This window comes from Populus trichocarpa, chromosome 15 (genome assembly GCF_000002775.5).
Source record: "Populus trichocarpa isolate Nisqually-1 chromosome 15, P.trichocarpa_v4.1, whole genome shotgun sequence".
Classification (NCBI taxonomy): Eukaryota; Viridiplantae; Streptophyta; class Magnoliopsida; order Malpighiales; family Salicaceae; genus Populus; species Populus trichocarpa.
Window position 1 is genome coordinate 1,236,305 of NC_037299.2, and position 17,724 is coordinate 1,254,028.

At 37.8% G+C, this 17,724-nt stretch overlaps 2 protein-coding genes across 4 annotated transcripts; both read left to right on the forward strand.

Annotated features, from left to right (window-relative positions):
• Positions 1-2,314: 2,314 nt before the first annotated feature.
• Positions 2,315-13,892, forward strand: LOC7453835 (glutamate synthase [NADH], amyloplastic). 3 transcript variants are annotated; one of them, XM_002321983.4, is made up of 22 exons: positions 2,315-3,069; positions 3,153-3,272; positions 3,662-3,775; positions 3,864-4,016; positions 4,231-4,331; positions 4,413-4,509; positions 4,972-5,081; positions 5,228-5,331; positions 5,461-5,640; positions 5,743-6,086; positions 6,176-6,246; positions 6,344-6,813; positions 6,941-7,810; positions 8,149-8,303; positions 8,591-8,752; positions 8,854-10,464; positions 10,793-11,005; positions 11,108-11,376; positions 11,642-11,947; positions 12,156-12,423; positions 12,707-12,964; positions 13,220-13,892. In XM_002321983.4, exons 1-22 carry the CDS (start codon positions 2,659-2,661, stop codon positions 13,517-13,519), a joined length of 6,687 nt encoding a protein of 2,228 aa, XP_002322019.3. In that variant the 5' UTR covers positions 2,315-2,658; the 3' UTR covers positions 13,520-13,892. The 3 variants fall into 3 exon arrangements, with proteins under 3 accessions (XP_002322019.3, XP_024441952.1, XP_024441951.1); XM_024586184.2 differs by lacking the exons at positions 2,315-3,069; positions 3,153-3,272; positions 3,662-3,775; ... (1 more) ...; positions 4,231-4,331; positions 4,413-4,509 and adding an exon at positions 4,598-4,710; XM_024586183.2 differs by lacking the exons at positions 2,315-3,069; positions 3,153-3,272; positions 3,662-3,775; ... (1 more) ...; positions 4,231-4,331; positions 4,413-4,509 and adding an exon at positions 4,664-4,702.
• A 2,549-nt stretch (positions 13,893-16,441) lies between these two features.
• On the forward strand, positions 16,442-17,010 carry LOC7453829 (uncharacterized). Its single transcript, XM_002321401.3, has one exon. It carries the CDS (start codon positions 16,528-16,530, stop codon positions 16,882-16,884), a length of 357 nt encoding a protein of 118 aa, XP_002321437.1. The 5' UTR covers positions 16,442-16,527; the 3' UTR covers positions 16,885-17,010.
• Positions 17,011-17,724: the final 714 nt, after the last annotated feature.

Consider the following 17,724-nt stretch of genomic DNA (forward strand, 5'->3'; position numbering starts at 1 on the left):
CCTGTTGGAATTGAAACCTAACCTACACTAGGTTTAAAAAAACTGGATAGGAATTGATATAATGGGGATATAATGGGTCCAAATGTGACCCGGTTAAAATTTAATTTGATTTTTTTAATATATATATATATATATAAAATATTATTTTATTAAAAAAAAACAATCTTTAAATGACTACCCAATCCTTAACCGGTTCAAGCTAGAGTGACATGGTTTAAAAACTTTGTTCTCATGTTGATTTTTTTTAATTTTAAAATCAGGATATTTTCAGATTATATTTTGTATATTAAAATTAAAATTTAATTAATCAAGTTTGGCGAACCCGACCTTTTTATCAACTTAGTGAATCTCTTATTAATTGGGTTATAATAAATTATCCACTTTCATATAAAAAAATAATGTTATGCAAGTTAAAACTCTTCTAAATTAAAAATACTAAAAATATATAGAGATATTCAAAATATTTAATTTTTATTTATTAAAATCTTACTCGTCAAAAAGCTAACACAACATTTTATACAAAATAAACTATAAAAACTTGTCATTACTAATTAAAAAAGAAAAGAAAAAAACTATAGAAGCTTAATAATATTGAATAGAAAAATAAAAATAGTAACAAGTAAAATTTATAAACTGAAAAAGAAAAAAAAGAAGAAAAACTAAAAAATTACCATTTAAAAAACAAAGTTATTTTATATCTATTTTTATGTTTTTTAACCAAATATGTCTATGTTATTTATTATGAGGTACTAATTAAATGCAACAAACATGGTTCATGCATTTGCATGAAGTGTGAGTATTTGGAAATATGATAGTTTTTGTTTTTAAGTGTTTGAATAAATTAAAAAATATATAAAAATATTATTTTAAAATTGTTAATGGAATTACCTTAATTAGGCAACGTTAATTAAAGTTATGGTGGTAACTGGTATGGGCAAAACAGTCACTTTAACCACTGGCCGCATAAAAAAAAAAAAACCTCCCAGCCATCAAGAAATCACGTTTACAAGTGGCCGCGTATGTAATTTTCGGTTTTTTTTGGTCTAATTCATTTTCGTTGTATAGCGTCACGTCACGTTGTCACTTACTTCTTTTATTGGACGAAAATAGATATTTACATCAAATTATATACCAATTTAATTCCACGACCAATTTTTACAATAATTTTTCACACACACACACACACACACATATAATTTATTCAGAATAATTTAATAAAACAACTTCTTATGCTATTTTTTCACACGAACTCTCATGTGTCAAGTTTATAAATAGTCAAATATAATTTGCAGGAATTTTAAATAATTAACTTGGTGTGAAAAATATTAATAATCAATGTGGAGCGTTTGTATAAAAAAATTATATATATATATATATATATATATATATATAGAAAACAGAAAGGTAAAAAAAATATAATTACTATACCTGTATCAAGGTTTAACTTGAAAAAGGGTATATTTATTAAGTTATTGGGTTAATTTATGAGTTATCATCTAAATTTATGCCTATTATTTTTATTTAAAATAATATTATTTTAGTTTTTTATTAAAAATATTAATTTAGATTCAATTTGATCAAATAAATTCACCAAATTAATATTAAAACTAATAAAAATTAAAATTCAATCCAGATTAAGTTTTGGATAATAAATTTATCATGCCAATTTATTGTTTTAAATTTAATAATTATAGTAAAAAACAGAATAATTCACCTAATCAATATTAAAATTAATTGAAATTAAAATCCAGTGCAATTCAAGTTTTGGATTATAAATTTATTATGTTGTTCTATATTTAATAATTATAATAAAAAACAATCAATTCACCGAATTAATATTAAAATTAGTCTAAATTAAAATTCAGTTAAGGTCGAGTTATGAATTTATTATATCAATCCGCTGCCGCGAATTATAGTAAAAAAACACTACCTTCCTTTTCAACGTCTATTTACTAAAAACATTCACTTCCCAAAATAAAAACGCACCATCTTAATTAACCTCACTAGCTTCGGCTCCGAACCTAAAAACAAACACTAACCTCTCATCTGTTGCCTCCGACGGAAAAGGGTGGGTGTGTTTATCCCAATCCCTTCTCCTTGGGACCCACCATGAGCGGCTGTCGCGTGCCGCATAGGGACACTACACACGTGTCATCAAAGCTGTCAAACTCTTTTCATCAATCGTGAGGTTAAATTTGGCATCCATGTCGACCCCACTCCCCCGCCTTTTCTTTCCTCCCCCCCCCTCTCCATTTTTATCGGTCTCTCTTCTCTATAAATTTGACTCGCCGGTTCCAATTACACACCTACTCACTTACCCATAAACTTTCTCCCAGCAGCCCCCCTTCCGCTCACCGTCGGCGCTGCTTTTTTTTTTTTTATCAATTTTTTTGAATATTCTGTGTGTTATCTGATTGTTTTCTTCGTATTCGGATCTCTCAAGTTCCGTTAATCTGAATTCCGGATCTGAATCAGTGGGTTAGTGGTTGATTTTTAGTGAAACTCTTATAAAAATAAAAACTATTTCTTACACAACAAATAACTATAAAAAAGCTGATAATCGTTATCAGACTGTAATCTTTATACGAATCCAATCCCGTTGGCTTTTCCGAACAATAAAAAGCTTCACTGTTCAGGTTTTTTGTGTAAACGAGAGTAATGTCGGCTGCAGCGAGCTCTGGAGCTCTCCTTCAACCAAAATCGGTGAAAGCTCCGTTTTCTTCGCTTAGTAAATCGTCTTCTCTTTCTCCTTCGCTCAATGTTGCCACAGCAGCATCTGTTTCTCGGCGGAGCGCGAGGGCAAACCGATGTGCTTCGACGAGGAAATCGGTGGTTGTTGAGAGAAAATCGTTTTTGGGAAGTAAAGTTCGGGGGTCTGCTGGATCGGAGAGATTGCATTTTTGGCAGTCGGATGGACCGGGTAGAGAGCCGAAACTTCGAGTTGTTGTCCGGTCTGCATTGTCCGGTGTGCCGGAGAAGCCGCTTGGGTTGTATGACCCGTCGTTTGATAAGGATTCGTGCGGGGTTGGTTTTGTGGCTGAATTATCCGGGGATAGCAGTCGTAAAACGGTATGATATTTCAAGATAATTTCTTTTTATTTATTTATTTAAAGACTTTTATGCACAGGATTGTTTTTCGGTTGTTTTTGAAGGTAAATGATGCTTTGGAGATGTTGGTGAGGATGACACATAGAGGGGCTTGTGGATGTGAGACGAATACTGGTGATGGGGCTGGTATTCTTGTGGCTCTTCCTCATGATTTCTACAAGGAGGTGTCTTTTTATTTCCTTTGCTGTTTTCTATTTTTATTTATTTTTTTGTTATGGTGAAAATGACTTTACGGTGATATATTTAATGGATCTAATTTCCTTACAATTTTCCCACTATGTTTTCCATTTATAATATTTTCTTACAGAAAAAAATTTGATATTTCATCTGAAATCATATCTGATGTTTCAAATGCATCCCTGCATGGTTTAGGCTCGGGAATTTAATGAATGATTGAGAATAACTGTGAAAATCGGCACTCTTGGTTAAAATCTCTTGCCTTTTATGCATGCATAATGCTTTTTTCGAACCTTGAATTAGTAGTTTTACTGAATTTAATTTAAAAAGGAAACTAGATCATGGTGCTGATTTTACTTCAATTTGGTTTATTCAGGTTGCTAAGGATATAGGGTTCGAACTGCCACCACCAGGGGAATATGCAGTTGGCATGTTCTTTTTGCCCACATCTGATAATCGTAAGGAAGAAAGCAAGAATGTATTCACTAAGGTGATCTTGAGACCGTCAAAATTGAAATAACCTTAACTTTTTTTTTTTGACTTTGTTCCTTATGTTTTTGATTTTGATGGCAATGAAGGTTGCGGAGTCTCTTGGGCATACTGTACTTGGGTGGCGACCAGTACCAACAGATAACTCTGGACTGGGAAATTCTGCTTTGCAGACCGAGCCTGTCATTGAGCAAGTGTTCCTTACAGCCACTCCTAGGTCGAAGGCTGATTTTGAGCAGCAGGTAGCTTTTTATTCGAATTTTTGTTAAATAGTATATAGCAAAAGAAGTAATTAGCATCACAAAGTAATTGTAGCTGTCCATGTTTGAGGTAGAAATTGGGGAGATGAAGAGGAAGAAGGGATTTGTTTCAGGTTCTGAACAATGCAAGTGAGCATTTTTATACCTTCAGGTTCCACAGTTACGTTGTTGATGATTGTTTGCACTGTTTTTGCAGATGTACATATTAAGGAGGGTGTCAATGGTAGCTATTAGAGCTGCACTAAACCTTCAATATGGTGGTGTTAGGGACTTTTATATCTGTTCCCTTTCCTCAAGGTTTGTCATAAGCTATTTTATATGGTCCTATCTAATGCTTCTCTTGACAGAATTATCAATTCCTTTGATTGAATTCTGCAGGACGGTTGTTTATAAAGGTCAGTTGAAGCCTGAACAGTTGAAGGGTTACTATTATGCAGATCTTGGCAATGAAAGGTTTACGAGCTACATGGCCCTGGTAAATATTTTATCCTTTCACTTTTCTCCTATTACACTAACACATGCTTCAACAAACAGCATGGGACCCACCGGTAACTGAAGATATGCAAGGTTGAGGAATGACTTCTGAGGCATTGAAGTTGAATGATCTCTTAAGTTCTTCCACTCCCTTGATTTCTATTTGAATTTGGATGCTGAATTGGATGCCATGGGTGAGTTGGTAAGAAACCTCATTGTTGAAAGTAAGAAACTTACTGCAGTGCTCTATATGATCACTTGTTTGAGGTGGAAAATTCCAGTTGGTGTTTGGTCAAGGTAGCTTAAGGTTTGAGTGTTTCTTGTATAGACGCTGCAATAAAAGTTTGTTGAAGTGCCCTGAAGACAACTCTCATGCTTGTGGTTTTCAAACCACTTTTACTTTTCATGAATTGAGTGGCTGGATTCTTGAAATAACATTCTTGGTTCCTTTCTTTTGGTTCAGGTACACTCACGATTTTCAACAAATACATTTCCTAGCTGGGATCGTGCACAACCCATGCGTGTCTTGGGCCATAATGGGGAAATCAACACGCTAAGAGGCAATGTAAACTGGTAAGCACCCCAACTGAGACGGTTTTGGCCTTGTTTAGTGTCATTGATCTGCAATTGCATAGTAATATGCTATTTTATCTCTCTGGAATGATTATGGGCTTTCTTTTGTATGGGAAAGAATATTAACTTCCAATATTGCTTTTCAGGATGAAGGCTCGCGAGGGCCTAATAAAGTGCAAGGAGCTCGGTCTCTCGAAGAATGAGATGAAGAAGCTTCTTCCAATTGTAGATGCTAGTTCTTCCGACTCAGGTGAATTTCTTTTGTTTTGAATTTATAGAGGCTTAAATTAATATAAACAGTGTGTTTACATGTGCATCTTTGATATCATATTTATATTGACTTGTCTTTGACTTTTATTTTTTTATAATTGAATTGCAGGGGCTTTTGATGGTGTGCTGGAGCTTTTAATTCGAGCTGGGAGAAGTCTCCCTGAAGCTGTCATGATGATGATTCCTGAAGCCTGGCAAAATGACAAGAATATGGATCCTCAAAGGAGGGCACTGTACGAATACTTCTCAGCTCTTATGGAACCGTGGGATGGGCCTGCACTTATCTCATGTAATTGTTTTGAACAATTCATGTGCTCTCTTCAAATGCTGTCATGTGCACTATTTGATTTATTGCTTTTTGCTAATTTATTTTATTTTATTTTGTTTTCAGTTACTGATGGCCACTACTTGGGAGCTACTCTGGATCGCAATGGGTTACGTCCAGGAAGATTTTATGTTACACGAAGTGGACGAGTTATCATGGCTAGTGAAGTTGGTGTTGTGGATATTCCTCCTGAAGATGTCCTTAGGAAAGGAAGACTTAACCCTGGAATGATGCTTCTGGTGGATTTTGAGAAGCATATTATTGTAGATGATGAAGCCTTGAAGCAACAATATTCCCTAGCAAGGCCCTATGGAGAGTGGCTGAAGAGGCAAAAGATTGAACTCAGTGACATAGTTGACTCGGTTCAAGAATCTGAGAGAGTTGCTCCAGCCATTTCTGGGGTTGTTCCTGTATGTGTTATACAAACTTTCAAATACTTCATTTTTCCCTCTGTGTGCATGTGCAAGTCTCATTATAGTTAGATTTTTCATCACTTCAGGCATCTGATGATGACACCAGCATGCAGAATATGGGCACTCATGGTTTGCTGGCACCATTAAAAGCTTTTGGGTATGTGAATCTTATGGCTGCATCAACTTTCTTTGAATCTGGAAGCCAATACTTTTTTAAAAGCAGTTTATACTGATTTTGTATAAATCTCATGCAGCTATACTGTTGAAGCCTTGGAGATGCTGATGCTTCCCATGGCAAAGGACGCTACAGAGGCTCTTGGTTCGATGGGAAATGATGCTCCCTTGGCTGTCATGTCTAACAGGGAAAAACTCACTTTCGAGTACTTCAAGCAAATGTTTGCTCAAGTGACAAACCCTCCAATTGATCCCATCAGAGAGAAGATTGTCACTTCCATGGAATGCATGATTGGGCCAGAAGGTGATTTGACAGAAACAACTGAAGAACAATGCCACCGTCTCTCTCTAAAAGGCCCTCTTTTATCAATTGAGCAAATGGAAGCAATGAAAAAAATGAACTTTAGCGGTTGGCGAAGCAAAGTTCTCGACATAACTTATTCAAAGGAACGGGGTAGGAAGGGATTGGAGGAGACTTTAGATAGGATTTGTGCTGAAGCTCACGAGGCAATCAAGGAAGGTTATACTGTGTTGGTTCTTTCTGACAGAGGTATGACTTCTATTCTTCGATTTACATTTACCAAGGCCTTGTAAACTCATGCAGTTAGAAGTTTATTACAGCATAGTGATCTACATGGGCAGTGAGTTAACTTCTTTTGGGTTTTATTTCATGCTAGCCTTCTCATCAAAGCGTGTTGCTGCAAGCTCCCTCTTGGCTGTTGGCGCTGTCCACCAATATCTAGTAAAAAAGCTTGAGCGAACTCAAGTCGGGTTGATAGTTGAATCTGCTGAACCACGTGAAGTGCACCATTTCTGTACATTGGTTGGTTTTGGCGCAGATGCTATCTGCCCATACTTAGCTGTAGAGGCCATTTGGAGATTACAGGTTGATGGCAAGATCCCACCAAAATCCACTGGCGAGTTCCACACAAAGGATGAGCTAGTCAAGAAGTATTTCAAGGCAAGCAACTATGGCATGATGAAAGTGCTTGCCAAAATGGGAATTTCAACTTTGGCCTCCTACAAGGGTGCTCAGATTTTTGAAGGCCTGGGCCTTTCATCAGAAGTGATTGACAAGTGCTTTGCAGGAACTCCAAGCAGGGTAGAAGGAGCAACATTTGAGATGCTTGCCCGTGATTCACTTCATTTGCATGAGTTGGCATTTCCTTCCCGTGTTCTCCCTCCTGGAAGTGCAGAAGCTGTAGCACTGCCCAATCCGGGGGATTATCATTGGAGAAAAGGTGGTGAGATTCACCTTAATGATCCTCTTGCTATTGCAAAGCTTCAAGAAGCTGCCAGAGGTAATAGTGTGGCTGCCTATAAGGAATATTCTAAACGTGTTCAGGAGTTAAACAAAGCTTGTAATTTGCGTGGGCTTTTGAAGTTCAAAGAGGCAGATGTGAAAGTTTCTTTGGATGAAGTAGAACCAGCCAGTGAGATTGTTAAAAGGTTCTGTACTGGTGCAATGAGTTATGGATCAATATCATTGGAGGCACACACCACACTGGCTCAGGCTATGAACAAAATTGGAGGAAAATCAAACACAGGTATGTTCTGCAAGTCATAAATTCCTTGTGTCTATCTTTCCATTTTGCAAAAGCACGTATCTACTTGGGGAGAGGATAGCTATGTTCTCACCTTTTTCAAGAACACCTTTTATTCTTTTTGTTTTTTAAATTATAGATCGCTCTGTTTGGCTTTTAAATTATAGAATCACCCTGTTTGCTTTTTTAAGTTTAATAACAAGTATTTTTTGGTCTTCCATAGTTGAATTTTTACTAAAATTATGGTTCTGAACTCCTTTTCTATTCTTGTCTCACTACATTTGCTTCATATTTATGTGTTGTAATTTCTTTCTTTCTTTTTAATTTTTCTTCCACTGAAGGTGAGGGAGGTGAACAACCATCTCGGATGGAGACTCTTCCTGATGGTTCAATGAACCCAAAGAGGAGTGCAATTAAGCAGGTTGCAAGTGGGAGATTTGGAGTGTCAAGTTACTATCTTACAAATGCTGATGAGCTGCAGATAAAGATGGCTCAGGTATTTGTCAAAATCACACATTTTGAAATCGAAACTTCCTGTTTATGTCATGGTCCTGCTGTTGTCATTGTGTGTTCCTATTTAGCCCCTGCTTTCCTGTTGGAACAGAGGTTCCTATTGTTTATGGATTTATGTTCATGGCAGATGATGCTGTGTCTGCAAAGCACCCCTGGGTGCATTGCATCTTTAAGTGATAGCTTTGGCATTTGGTGAGATTAAATATGAACTGAATTTGTTTACTTTTTGTCATTTGATTTAGACTGATTTTTGTGTGCCTTGGATCACAGGGTGCCAAGCCTGGTGAAGGAGGTGAGCTTCCTGGCCACAAGGTCATAGGAGACATTGCAATTACCAGAAATTCTACTGCAGGGGTGGGCCTCATTAGTCCTCCTCCCCATCATGATATCTATTCAATTGAAGACCTTGCTCAATTGATTCACGATCTCAAGGTATGTGCATTTGCTGCTTCATGTGTTATGTCCTCGCTTCATATGTTCAACCTGTTGGTCACTCCTGCTGATACCTTTGAATCTCTCTTTTTGTTTCCCAGAATGCCAATCCAGCAGCCAGAATAAGTGTTAAGTTGGTATCTGAAGCTGGTGTCGGAGTCATTGCCAGTGGGGTGGTAAAGGGACATGCTGACCATGTTTTGATCTCAGGTCATGATGGAGGTACAGGTGCTTCTCGATGGACTGGCATCAAGAACGCTGGGCTCCCATGGGAACTTGGTTTGGCTGAGACCCATCAAACACTTGTTGCCAATGACCTTCGTGGCCGAACAGTTCTTCAGACTGATGGCCAACTAAAAACTGGACGAGATGTGGCCATTGCAGCCCTTCTTGGCGCAGAAGAGTTTGGTTTCAGCACTGCACCCCTTATAACACTTGGTTGCATCATGATGCGAAAGTGCCATAAGAACACCTGCCCCGTAGGCATTGCTACTCAAGATCCAGTGCTGAGGGAAAAGTTTGCTGGAGAACCTGAACATGTTATCAACTTCTTTTTTATGCTAGCAGAGGAGCTCAGGGAGATTATGGCACAGCTTGGTTTCCGTACGATGACTGAGATGGTTGGTCGTTCAGACATGCTTGAAGTTGATAAAGAAGTTGTTAAGAGCAACGAGAAGCTGGAAAATATTGATCTCTCTTTGTTACTTAGACCTGCTGCTGACATTCGACCTGAAGCTGCTCAGTATTGTGTCCAAAAGCAGGATCATGGTTTGGACATGGCATTGGATAATAAACTCATTAAACTCTCTGAGGCTGCATTGGAAAAAGGTCTTCCTGTATACATTGAAACACCTATCTGCAATGTGAACCGTGCTGTTGGAACGATGCTTAGTCATGAAGTTACTAAGCGTTACCACTTGGCAGGGCTTCCCGCAGATACTATTCACATCAAACTCACAGGAAGTGCTGGGCAGAGTCTAGGAGCTTTCCTTTGCCCTGGCATTATGCTGGAACTGGAAGGGGATGGCAATGACTACGTTGGTAAAGGATTATCAGGTGGGAAGATTGTAGTTTATCCTCCAAAAGGAAGCCTGTTTGATCCAAAAGAAAACATTGTGATCGGTAATGTAGCTCTTTATGGAGCCACATGTGGTGAAGCATATTTCAATGGGATGGCAGCAGAAAGATTTTGTGTCCGTAATTCTGGGGCAAGGGCTGTTGTAGAAGGTGTTGGTGATCATGGCTGTGAGTACATGACAGGTGGAACTGTTGTTGTGCTTGGGAAAACTGGAAGGAATTTTGCTGCTGGTATGAGTGGTGGTGTTGCTTATGTTCTTGATTTGGATGGGAAATTCAGATCTCGTTGCAATCCTGAACTCGTAGATCTTGACAAAGTCGAGGAAGAGGAGGACATTACAACTCTAAAAATGATGATACAACAACACCAGCGTCACACAAATAGCCTGCTAGCTAGAGAAGTACTTGCTGATTTTGATAATCTTCTACCTAAATTTATTAAGGTCTTCCCGAGGGATTACAAACGTGTTCTTGCCAACATGAAAGAGGAATCTGCCACAAAAGAGGCTGCTGACCTAGCTGCTAAAGAAGTTGAGGAAGCTGAGGAGCAAGATGAAGCAGAGTTGAAGGAGAAAGATGCTTTTGAGGAGCTAAAGAAGCTGGCAGCTGCATCTTTGAATGGGAATTCCATTCAGGTAAATTCTTTGATAGTCTTTTTTTTTTATGTAAAAGTCTTGTATACTGTTTTTATCTTTATTAAGGTTCTTAAAATTACTATATTGATTGCAGTTTTAAAAATGTAAGACTCATTTTGCACAGTTTGTTATATAGTGTATGAAACAAAATTATGATACAACTGAGTTGCATTTGTGTGGATATAATTATTTGAAGCACTACTAGAAGGGGTTATTAGAGTTTAGTGAAAATTGTCCAAATAACTTGAGCTTATTCATGCTTTAGTTTTATGATTGGTGAAATGGTTTTTGTACATGTTTTAATACGAGACATTGAAATTCACTGAAGGTAGAAGATGGACCTCTGAAAAGGCCTACCCGTGTTAATGATGCTGTTAAACATCGAGGGTTTATTGCTTATGAGCGAGAAGGTGTTCAGTACAGAGATCCAAATATTCGAATGAATGACTGGAAGGAAGTTACTGAGGAGTCAAAACCTGGCCCTCTTTTAAAGACCCAGTCAGCCCGTTGCATGGACTGTGGCACTCCTTTCTGTCACCAGGTAAGCGTTATTCTACCTTTATCCTGCATATGCACCAGGTGTCAATTCTACACTATTTTGAAATGAATTTTTACACCTTGTTCTCCTCGATGGTAAATGCAGGAGAACTCAGGATGCCCTCTTGGAAACAAAATCCCTGAATTTAATGAGCTAGTGCATCAAAATCGGTGGCGTGAAGCATTAGATAGGTTACTTGAGACAAATAACTTCCCAGAGTTCACTGGCAGAGTGTGCCCTGCACCCTGTGAAGGTTCCTGTGTTCTTGGGATAATTGATGATCCAGTATCTATAAAAAACATTGAATGTTCAATTATTGACAAGGCCTTTGAGGAGGGTTGGATGGTTCCGCGGCCTCCCCTCAAGAGAACTGGGTATACCTTTCTTTTACCTTGGCATTATGAGTAGAAGCCTTTTATTGCTTAGTTTTTTCATCTTTTGAACTGATCATGGGTTTTTTCATATTTTGAACTGATCAAGGTTTCTTCTATGCAACTGGTGTCATTTTAAATGTGACATTGATTGAAATGGCGATATCCTATTGAATTATACAATTAAAATATTTTTGAATTTCATTTGTATGAGAATATGCTATGTTATATGAGTGAAGAATGTCATGTCATATACCTTCTCTTGCAGGAGACGAGTGGCTATTGTTGGAAGCGGGCCTTCTGGTTTGGCTGCTGCTGATCAACTAAACAAAATGGGTCATTTGGTGACTGTGTATGAGCGTGCTGATCGAATTGGAGGGCTAATGATGTATGGAGTTCCCAACATGAAAACTGACAAAGTGGATATAGTTCAACGGCGTGTTAACCTTATGTCTGAGGAAGGCATCAATTTTGTGGTAAATGCTAATGTTGGAATTGATCCTTTGTATTCTCTTGATCGGCTTCGAGATGAGAACAATGCGATTGTTTTGGCAGTGGGAGCCACAAAACCAAGGCAAGTCATGAGTAGAAAGCAAATATTAGATGCCATTGTTGGATTCTGGATCTCCTTGTTAACAACTTTTTTTTTTTTTTGCTGGAGAAGTTTTGGTCTCTCAGGAAGTGATTTTTATTGTTAAGAACATTCTTACCTGCCTGATAGGAATACAATACTTTAATGAAGTGTTGGATGATATGGTTACCTTTAATAATTTTTTCTGCAGGGACCTTCCGGTACCTGGTCGGGAGTTGTCAGGCGTCCATTTTGCTATGCAGTTTCTTCATGCAAATACCAAAAGTTTGCTTGACAGCAATTTGCAGGATGGTAACTACATATCCGCAAAGGGCAAGAAAGTTGTTGTCATTGGTGGAGGTGACACTGGAACAGATTGCATTGGGACATCTATTCGCCATGGGTGTAGTAGCATTGTAAATCTAGAGCTTCTACCTGAGCCACCACGAACTAGAGGTCCGGGCAACCCTTGGCCACAGGTACGATCTTTCATTCTGTTGCTGCATGTTGATTTCAACCATTGCCCTCTGGTTTTTTCAATTGTCTTTTTTAGGGGAGGGAGGTGTTGGGGGATTGTTTGGATCTGGATTATATTGTGCTTAATGCTTGTTATTTGTTTTGTTGGTTCATCTTATGTCGATCGATCTTTACATAATTTCACAAACTTGGATAAAAATAACATGATCAAAATGCATGCTGGCTTGGGCACCACACCCAAGTATAAGATGCCGCGAACCTGTTCTAATTTATTTCTTTTGGCAGTGGCCTAGAGTATTCCGGGTAGACTATGGGCACCAGGAAGCTGCCGCCAAGTTCGGGAAAGACCCGAGGTCTTATGAGGTGTTGACTAAGCGTTTCATTGGAGATGAGAATGGGAATGTGAAAGGACTTGAGCTGGTACGTGTCCATTGGGAGAAGGATGCCACAGGGAAATTTCAATTTAAGGAGGTTGAGGGCTCCGAGGAAGTTATTGAGGCTGACCTAGTCCTACTAGCAATGGGATTCCTTGGTCCTGAGCTGGTTCGTATTTCCTTCCTCATCTTCTCTCTTCTTTTGAAAATGAGTGAATATAATCACATCTGATAAACACAAATGTCCATCATGTTATATTTATATTTAAATAATTAAGCACTATAGTAATTAGAATGTCAAAAAATAGTATTTTATTAATAGAACTATAAGAATTGTAAAAAAGATTGAAAACTCACCCGTAATTCTTTAATACTTGCACAACAATTCTCATGCTGTTTTTTTTCCCATCTTTGTTTTTAACAGAATGTGGCAGAGAAGTTGGGCTTGGAGCAAGATAATAGATCGAATTTCAAGGCAGAATATGGCCGCTTCTCAACCAATGTGGAAGGGATCTTTGCAGCTGGGGATTGCAGGCGAGGCCAGTCCCTAGTTGTATGGGCAATATCAGAGGGACGACAAGCTGCTTCCCAGGTGGACAAATATCTCATGAAAGAAGAGGATGCTACCATTAACACCGATAATACTCAGGATGACCTTGTCAAGAGGCACCAGGACCTCACCAAGAGACATCAAGACAGCAGCAAGCACACTGTCATGACGTAGACAACCCTTGAGTCTTTTTTCTTCTCTTCCTCAGACAGTGCTGAAAAGGGATACACAGGATGCACATCATTCTAGGATCAATCATCTCATAGAATGATGCTGTGGAAGGAATAAATTGAAGATCACCAGAATGGTGCTTGGTTCCCACATGTGAACCCTGGGGACTTGGAATGATTGAGCAGAAGTGAGAAGTAGCATTGTGCAGCTGGTATAGAAATTAGGATATTTATGGTGCTCATTTTTATTTTTTTTATAATAGCTTTCAACCAGCTTGCTTGAAAATTGTTAAGCTCATTTGGTAGTTGTTGAGGAATAATGTACAGTTTTGTTTCTTCAAATATTTTATGGAAATATGTGGGAAATTGTTTTGTTCTGGATTGTCCAGTTATTTGTTCTTGAGTAACAGATATAATTTTTTTGGCAGAAGGATAACGTTGTGCCTTGTGGTTTAGCTATATACATAAAGAAGTGCAGACTTCAATTGAATTTGATCTGCCATGGAAGAGTTGAAACAATTCTGCCTTCAATTTAGAGGATGGATCGGAGAACTCTGTGTTCTAATATTGATGACCAGCACTACCGCCAGGCCAAGTTTTTCCGGATATAAGAATAAAAAGTCAGGGCAATACTAGTATTTTTTTTTAGAAATAAAAGAAATTTAAGACTCACTATAATTTAATACCATGAAAAATCAAGTGAATCTTTTAAAATAATTTAATTCTCAATTAATTTAATATTAAAAAAAAATAATCTAAAAAACTTTGTTAAAACATAAAAATAACATTAAAAAGAATTAGAATCATGCCTATAGAATAGAAAAATGAAGAAGACTGAAATCACAAAAAAAGAATAACTTAATAAATCATATAAAATAAAAAAATAATAATTAAAAGAATGAAGATCAAATATAAAAAGAGAAAAAAATTAAAGGATAATAAAATTAAAAATAATTTTCAATTTGAAATATTTTTTTAAATAAAAAAATCATAATTAAAAGAACAAGAATTAAATCTGAAAGGAAAAGAAATTGAAGGGTTCGTTGTGATTTTTTTGAGGGCAACACACAAATTGTGACGGACAAGAGAGAAATGAAGGAAATAAAAGAAAATCAAACCGACTCCAAACCAAACAGAATCACCATGCACGTGCCACCTAGAGAGAAAGAAGATGCTGAGATGAATCGAATGATGCGGTATGACAACGATTATTGAAGGGCTGTCGTGATTTATTTGAGGAGTAGCGTGCAAATCGAGGTGTTGAAAGAGAAATGAAAGAAAAAAAAATCAAACCAGAACCAAACTAGAGGGAATCACCATGCACATGCTGTCTAAAATAAAGAGGATGCCGAGACAAATTGAATAACAAGATGGAATGATGGTTCCTATCACCGGAGTCAGCTGCATGCTCTGCCTACATACAGTAGAGCAGTTGACGTGTGCAATGCACAAGTCAATAATTTTTTTATTTTTTAAATTTTATTTATCAAAATATCACATTAGTCATGGGACCAAATGATCAAATAATTAATATGAAAAAACCATTCTGAAATTACAAAATATCCTTGTAACCATACTTTGAAAAGCAATAAAGTTATTACCCTGTACTTAAAAAATTAAAGTACAAAAAATGCTCTTAGACTATAGTTATTTTTTTTTTACTTTTAAGAGTATTAAAATAATTCCACTATAAAATTGTAAAAAAATCGAGATGCCTCCTAACAATTATAAAATGACGAATGGATCTCTTAAAAACCATTTTATCCCCAAAATCCAGTCCATCCAATTTTTTTTTTGTCAAGGGCAAATGCGTACTTTCACTATTCCAATCCACCACCGTGAGTCACTTCTCCTTTATACATCGGCAACAAAAGTTAGAAGTGCAAATGAACAGTTCACTGGAACAAAGGAGGATGAAATATTAGATCAGAAAATAAGATAGCAGTGCCCTTCTTCCATAAGCTTATTGGTTGTGAAGTCAGAAGATGCCACCCACCTGCAAGAGGGAACAAAACGAATTGGTTAAGCGAGAGGTGACAAAAAGATTTGCTTGTTGGACCAGAAAACAAGATAGCAGTGCCGTTCTTAAAAGCTTCCAAAGAATCCTCGAGGAAATAATTTTCGAGAACTGTTATCCTGGACTGAGCTGGGGTGTACTGTTGTAAATTCTTGACGGTTGTTTGGTTGAATTAGGCTAATTTCTTGAACAGTTCTTCAATGTCATATATATTTACGTGATTTTGTCAAAATGTTCAGCGTCCTGAAGCCTCAAGATGGCAAAAAACGTCTTCCTCGCCTGGACCGCCTCAATTTCCCTTTCTGAGACTGGTACTGTGCATTCAGGCTGAAGAGAAGCTTTGCCCCCCTCAGCAGCATTGGCTGGTGGTGCGGGAAGCTTTATTTGCACAAGCTTGTTTGTGTATAATAGGAATGGTGTTTGCTCAAGAGTTGAGATTATGAACTGTGCTGGATATGTAGAAGCCAGCTGAGATGGTTTACGGTAAGCCATGAAGCTTGACGGTAACAATGGTAATCTGGAGAAAAAAAGAATGGATGAAGGTGGTGAGAAAAGGCTTGAAGAAGCATCAGAACACTGTACCACCAGAGCCATGACCTTGTACCTTTGACCTCTACCATCAACTAATGTATATATAAGATCATAAATCACATTACCAGAGACTAATTTCGAAAATCACAGCCTTTGTGGGAATTTAATGCCTGGAATTCTCTTGACTATATAATATAAATGTGTTTCGCATTGCAATAGTTTTTTAAAAAATTAGGGACTAAATTACAATTTACTTCTTGAAAAATTACGTGCTTCTTAATTTATATCTTTCTAGCACGTGGCAGGTTATAGGAGCAGTACGTGTCAACAAAACAGCCCTGAAACAGCGCCGCGGTCTGTCTTTGTCTCTCTCTTATAAAAAACGTGATTGGTTTTGTTTTTCACTTTAGCAGATGCAGAGAGAGAGAGAGAGAGAGAGAGAGAGCTAAACAAGAAACCCAAAAATGGCAGCAGCAAGAAGAATCAATCTGAACCGTCTGTTTTCATCACTAGCACCATCATCATCATCAAACACCATCTCCAAAACTTGGGTCATAGACACAACCCCCGTTAGATCCGAATACACGGACCGAATCGTGAAGCTTGCAACCCAGCAGCTGCCACAAGAAAATCAAGATCAAGAAACTGTCAAGAAACAAGAACAGGAAGAAATAACCCATCAAGATTCTCAAAATGAAGAAGATGATGAAGATGGTGGAGAGTATGTGAATAAAGAGACTGGTGAGATTGGTGGGCCGAAAGGACCTGAGCCTACTCGATTTGGTGATTGGGAACGCAATGGTCGTTGCTCTGATTTTTAGATTTCTTTTTCCCCATGTTTTTTGTTTTTATTAATGCTAGTTTAATTTTGGATCTTGCTAATAATATTGATTGTAGTGATTTTCTGGGTTGTAACCATGAATCATCAAAGTTTTTCAACTCTTTAAGATTGTTGTCATTTTCTTCTAGCCCACATTATTTTGCTTATGAAGAGTGCTGCATGGCTTATTTATGCTGTGCCTGTGCTTCTGTCTAGTCCTACAAGAGCAGGTGATAAAGCTTATTTGGACAGAATGGGATGTAGTTTACTACTTCTTATATGCCTTCTAGTGGTTATAAATTGTTTCGTTTTTGTATTGTCTTCTGGATGGCTTTAATAGGATTGGGCAATTCATCATGGTGGATCTGCCGTCGCAGATTGTTGTTAGGCAAAATATGAAGAAAAATTTCCTTCTTCTGGGTTTTAAAAGGATTGCCACGACTTCTAAGCTGTCTAGCTGTCATGAAATCTCTGGGAAAAAACTGGCAGCTGGCTGGTGGAAGTTAAATGTAGATGGTAGCTCATTGGGCAATCGGTACGGGCTGGTGCTGGTGGAGAAATTCCAGATGAGCACTTTAAAGGGAGAGGTTGCAGACTTCTTGAGGTTGAGTCAGATTCCATGGAGAGTCTGTTGGAATACTTAATTCAAATCCTGCTGATTGCCACACCCTTTTGCACTTGGTGAATGGTGTTGACTGTTGAGCAAGCTATTCAAGATTTTGGAGAGTGAGATGCAGCTCCAGTTTAAAGTGGGGAACTTTTGTGCAGATTTATATGGCTTGTTCTGGTGCAGTCAAGCATCTCTTCTGGCAGAGTGGAACTCCCCACCTCCTGGGCTCAA

Coding starts and splice junctions, on each gene's coding strand:
- LOC7453835 (XM_002321983.4), top strand. CDS start 2,659: ATGTCGGCTGCAGCGAGCTCTGGAGCTCTCCTTCAACCAAAATCGGTG. Junction 3,776..3,863: donor GCAAGAATGTATTCACTAAG/GTGATCTTGAGA, acceptor ATGGCAATGAAG/GTTGCGGAGTCTCTTGGGCA. Junction 6,814..6,940: donor GTTGGTTCTTTCTGACAGAG/GTATGACTTCTA, acceptor ATTTCATGCTAG/CCTTCTCATCAAAGCGTGTT.
- LOC7453829 (XM_002321401.3), top strand. CDS start 16,528: ATGGCAGCAGCAAGAAGAATCAATCTGAACCGTCTGTTTTCATCACTA.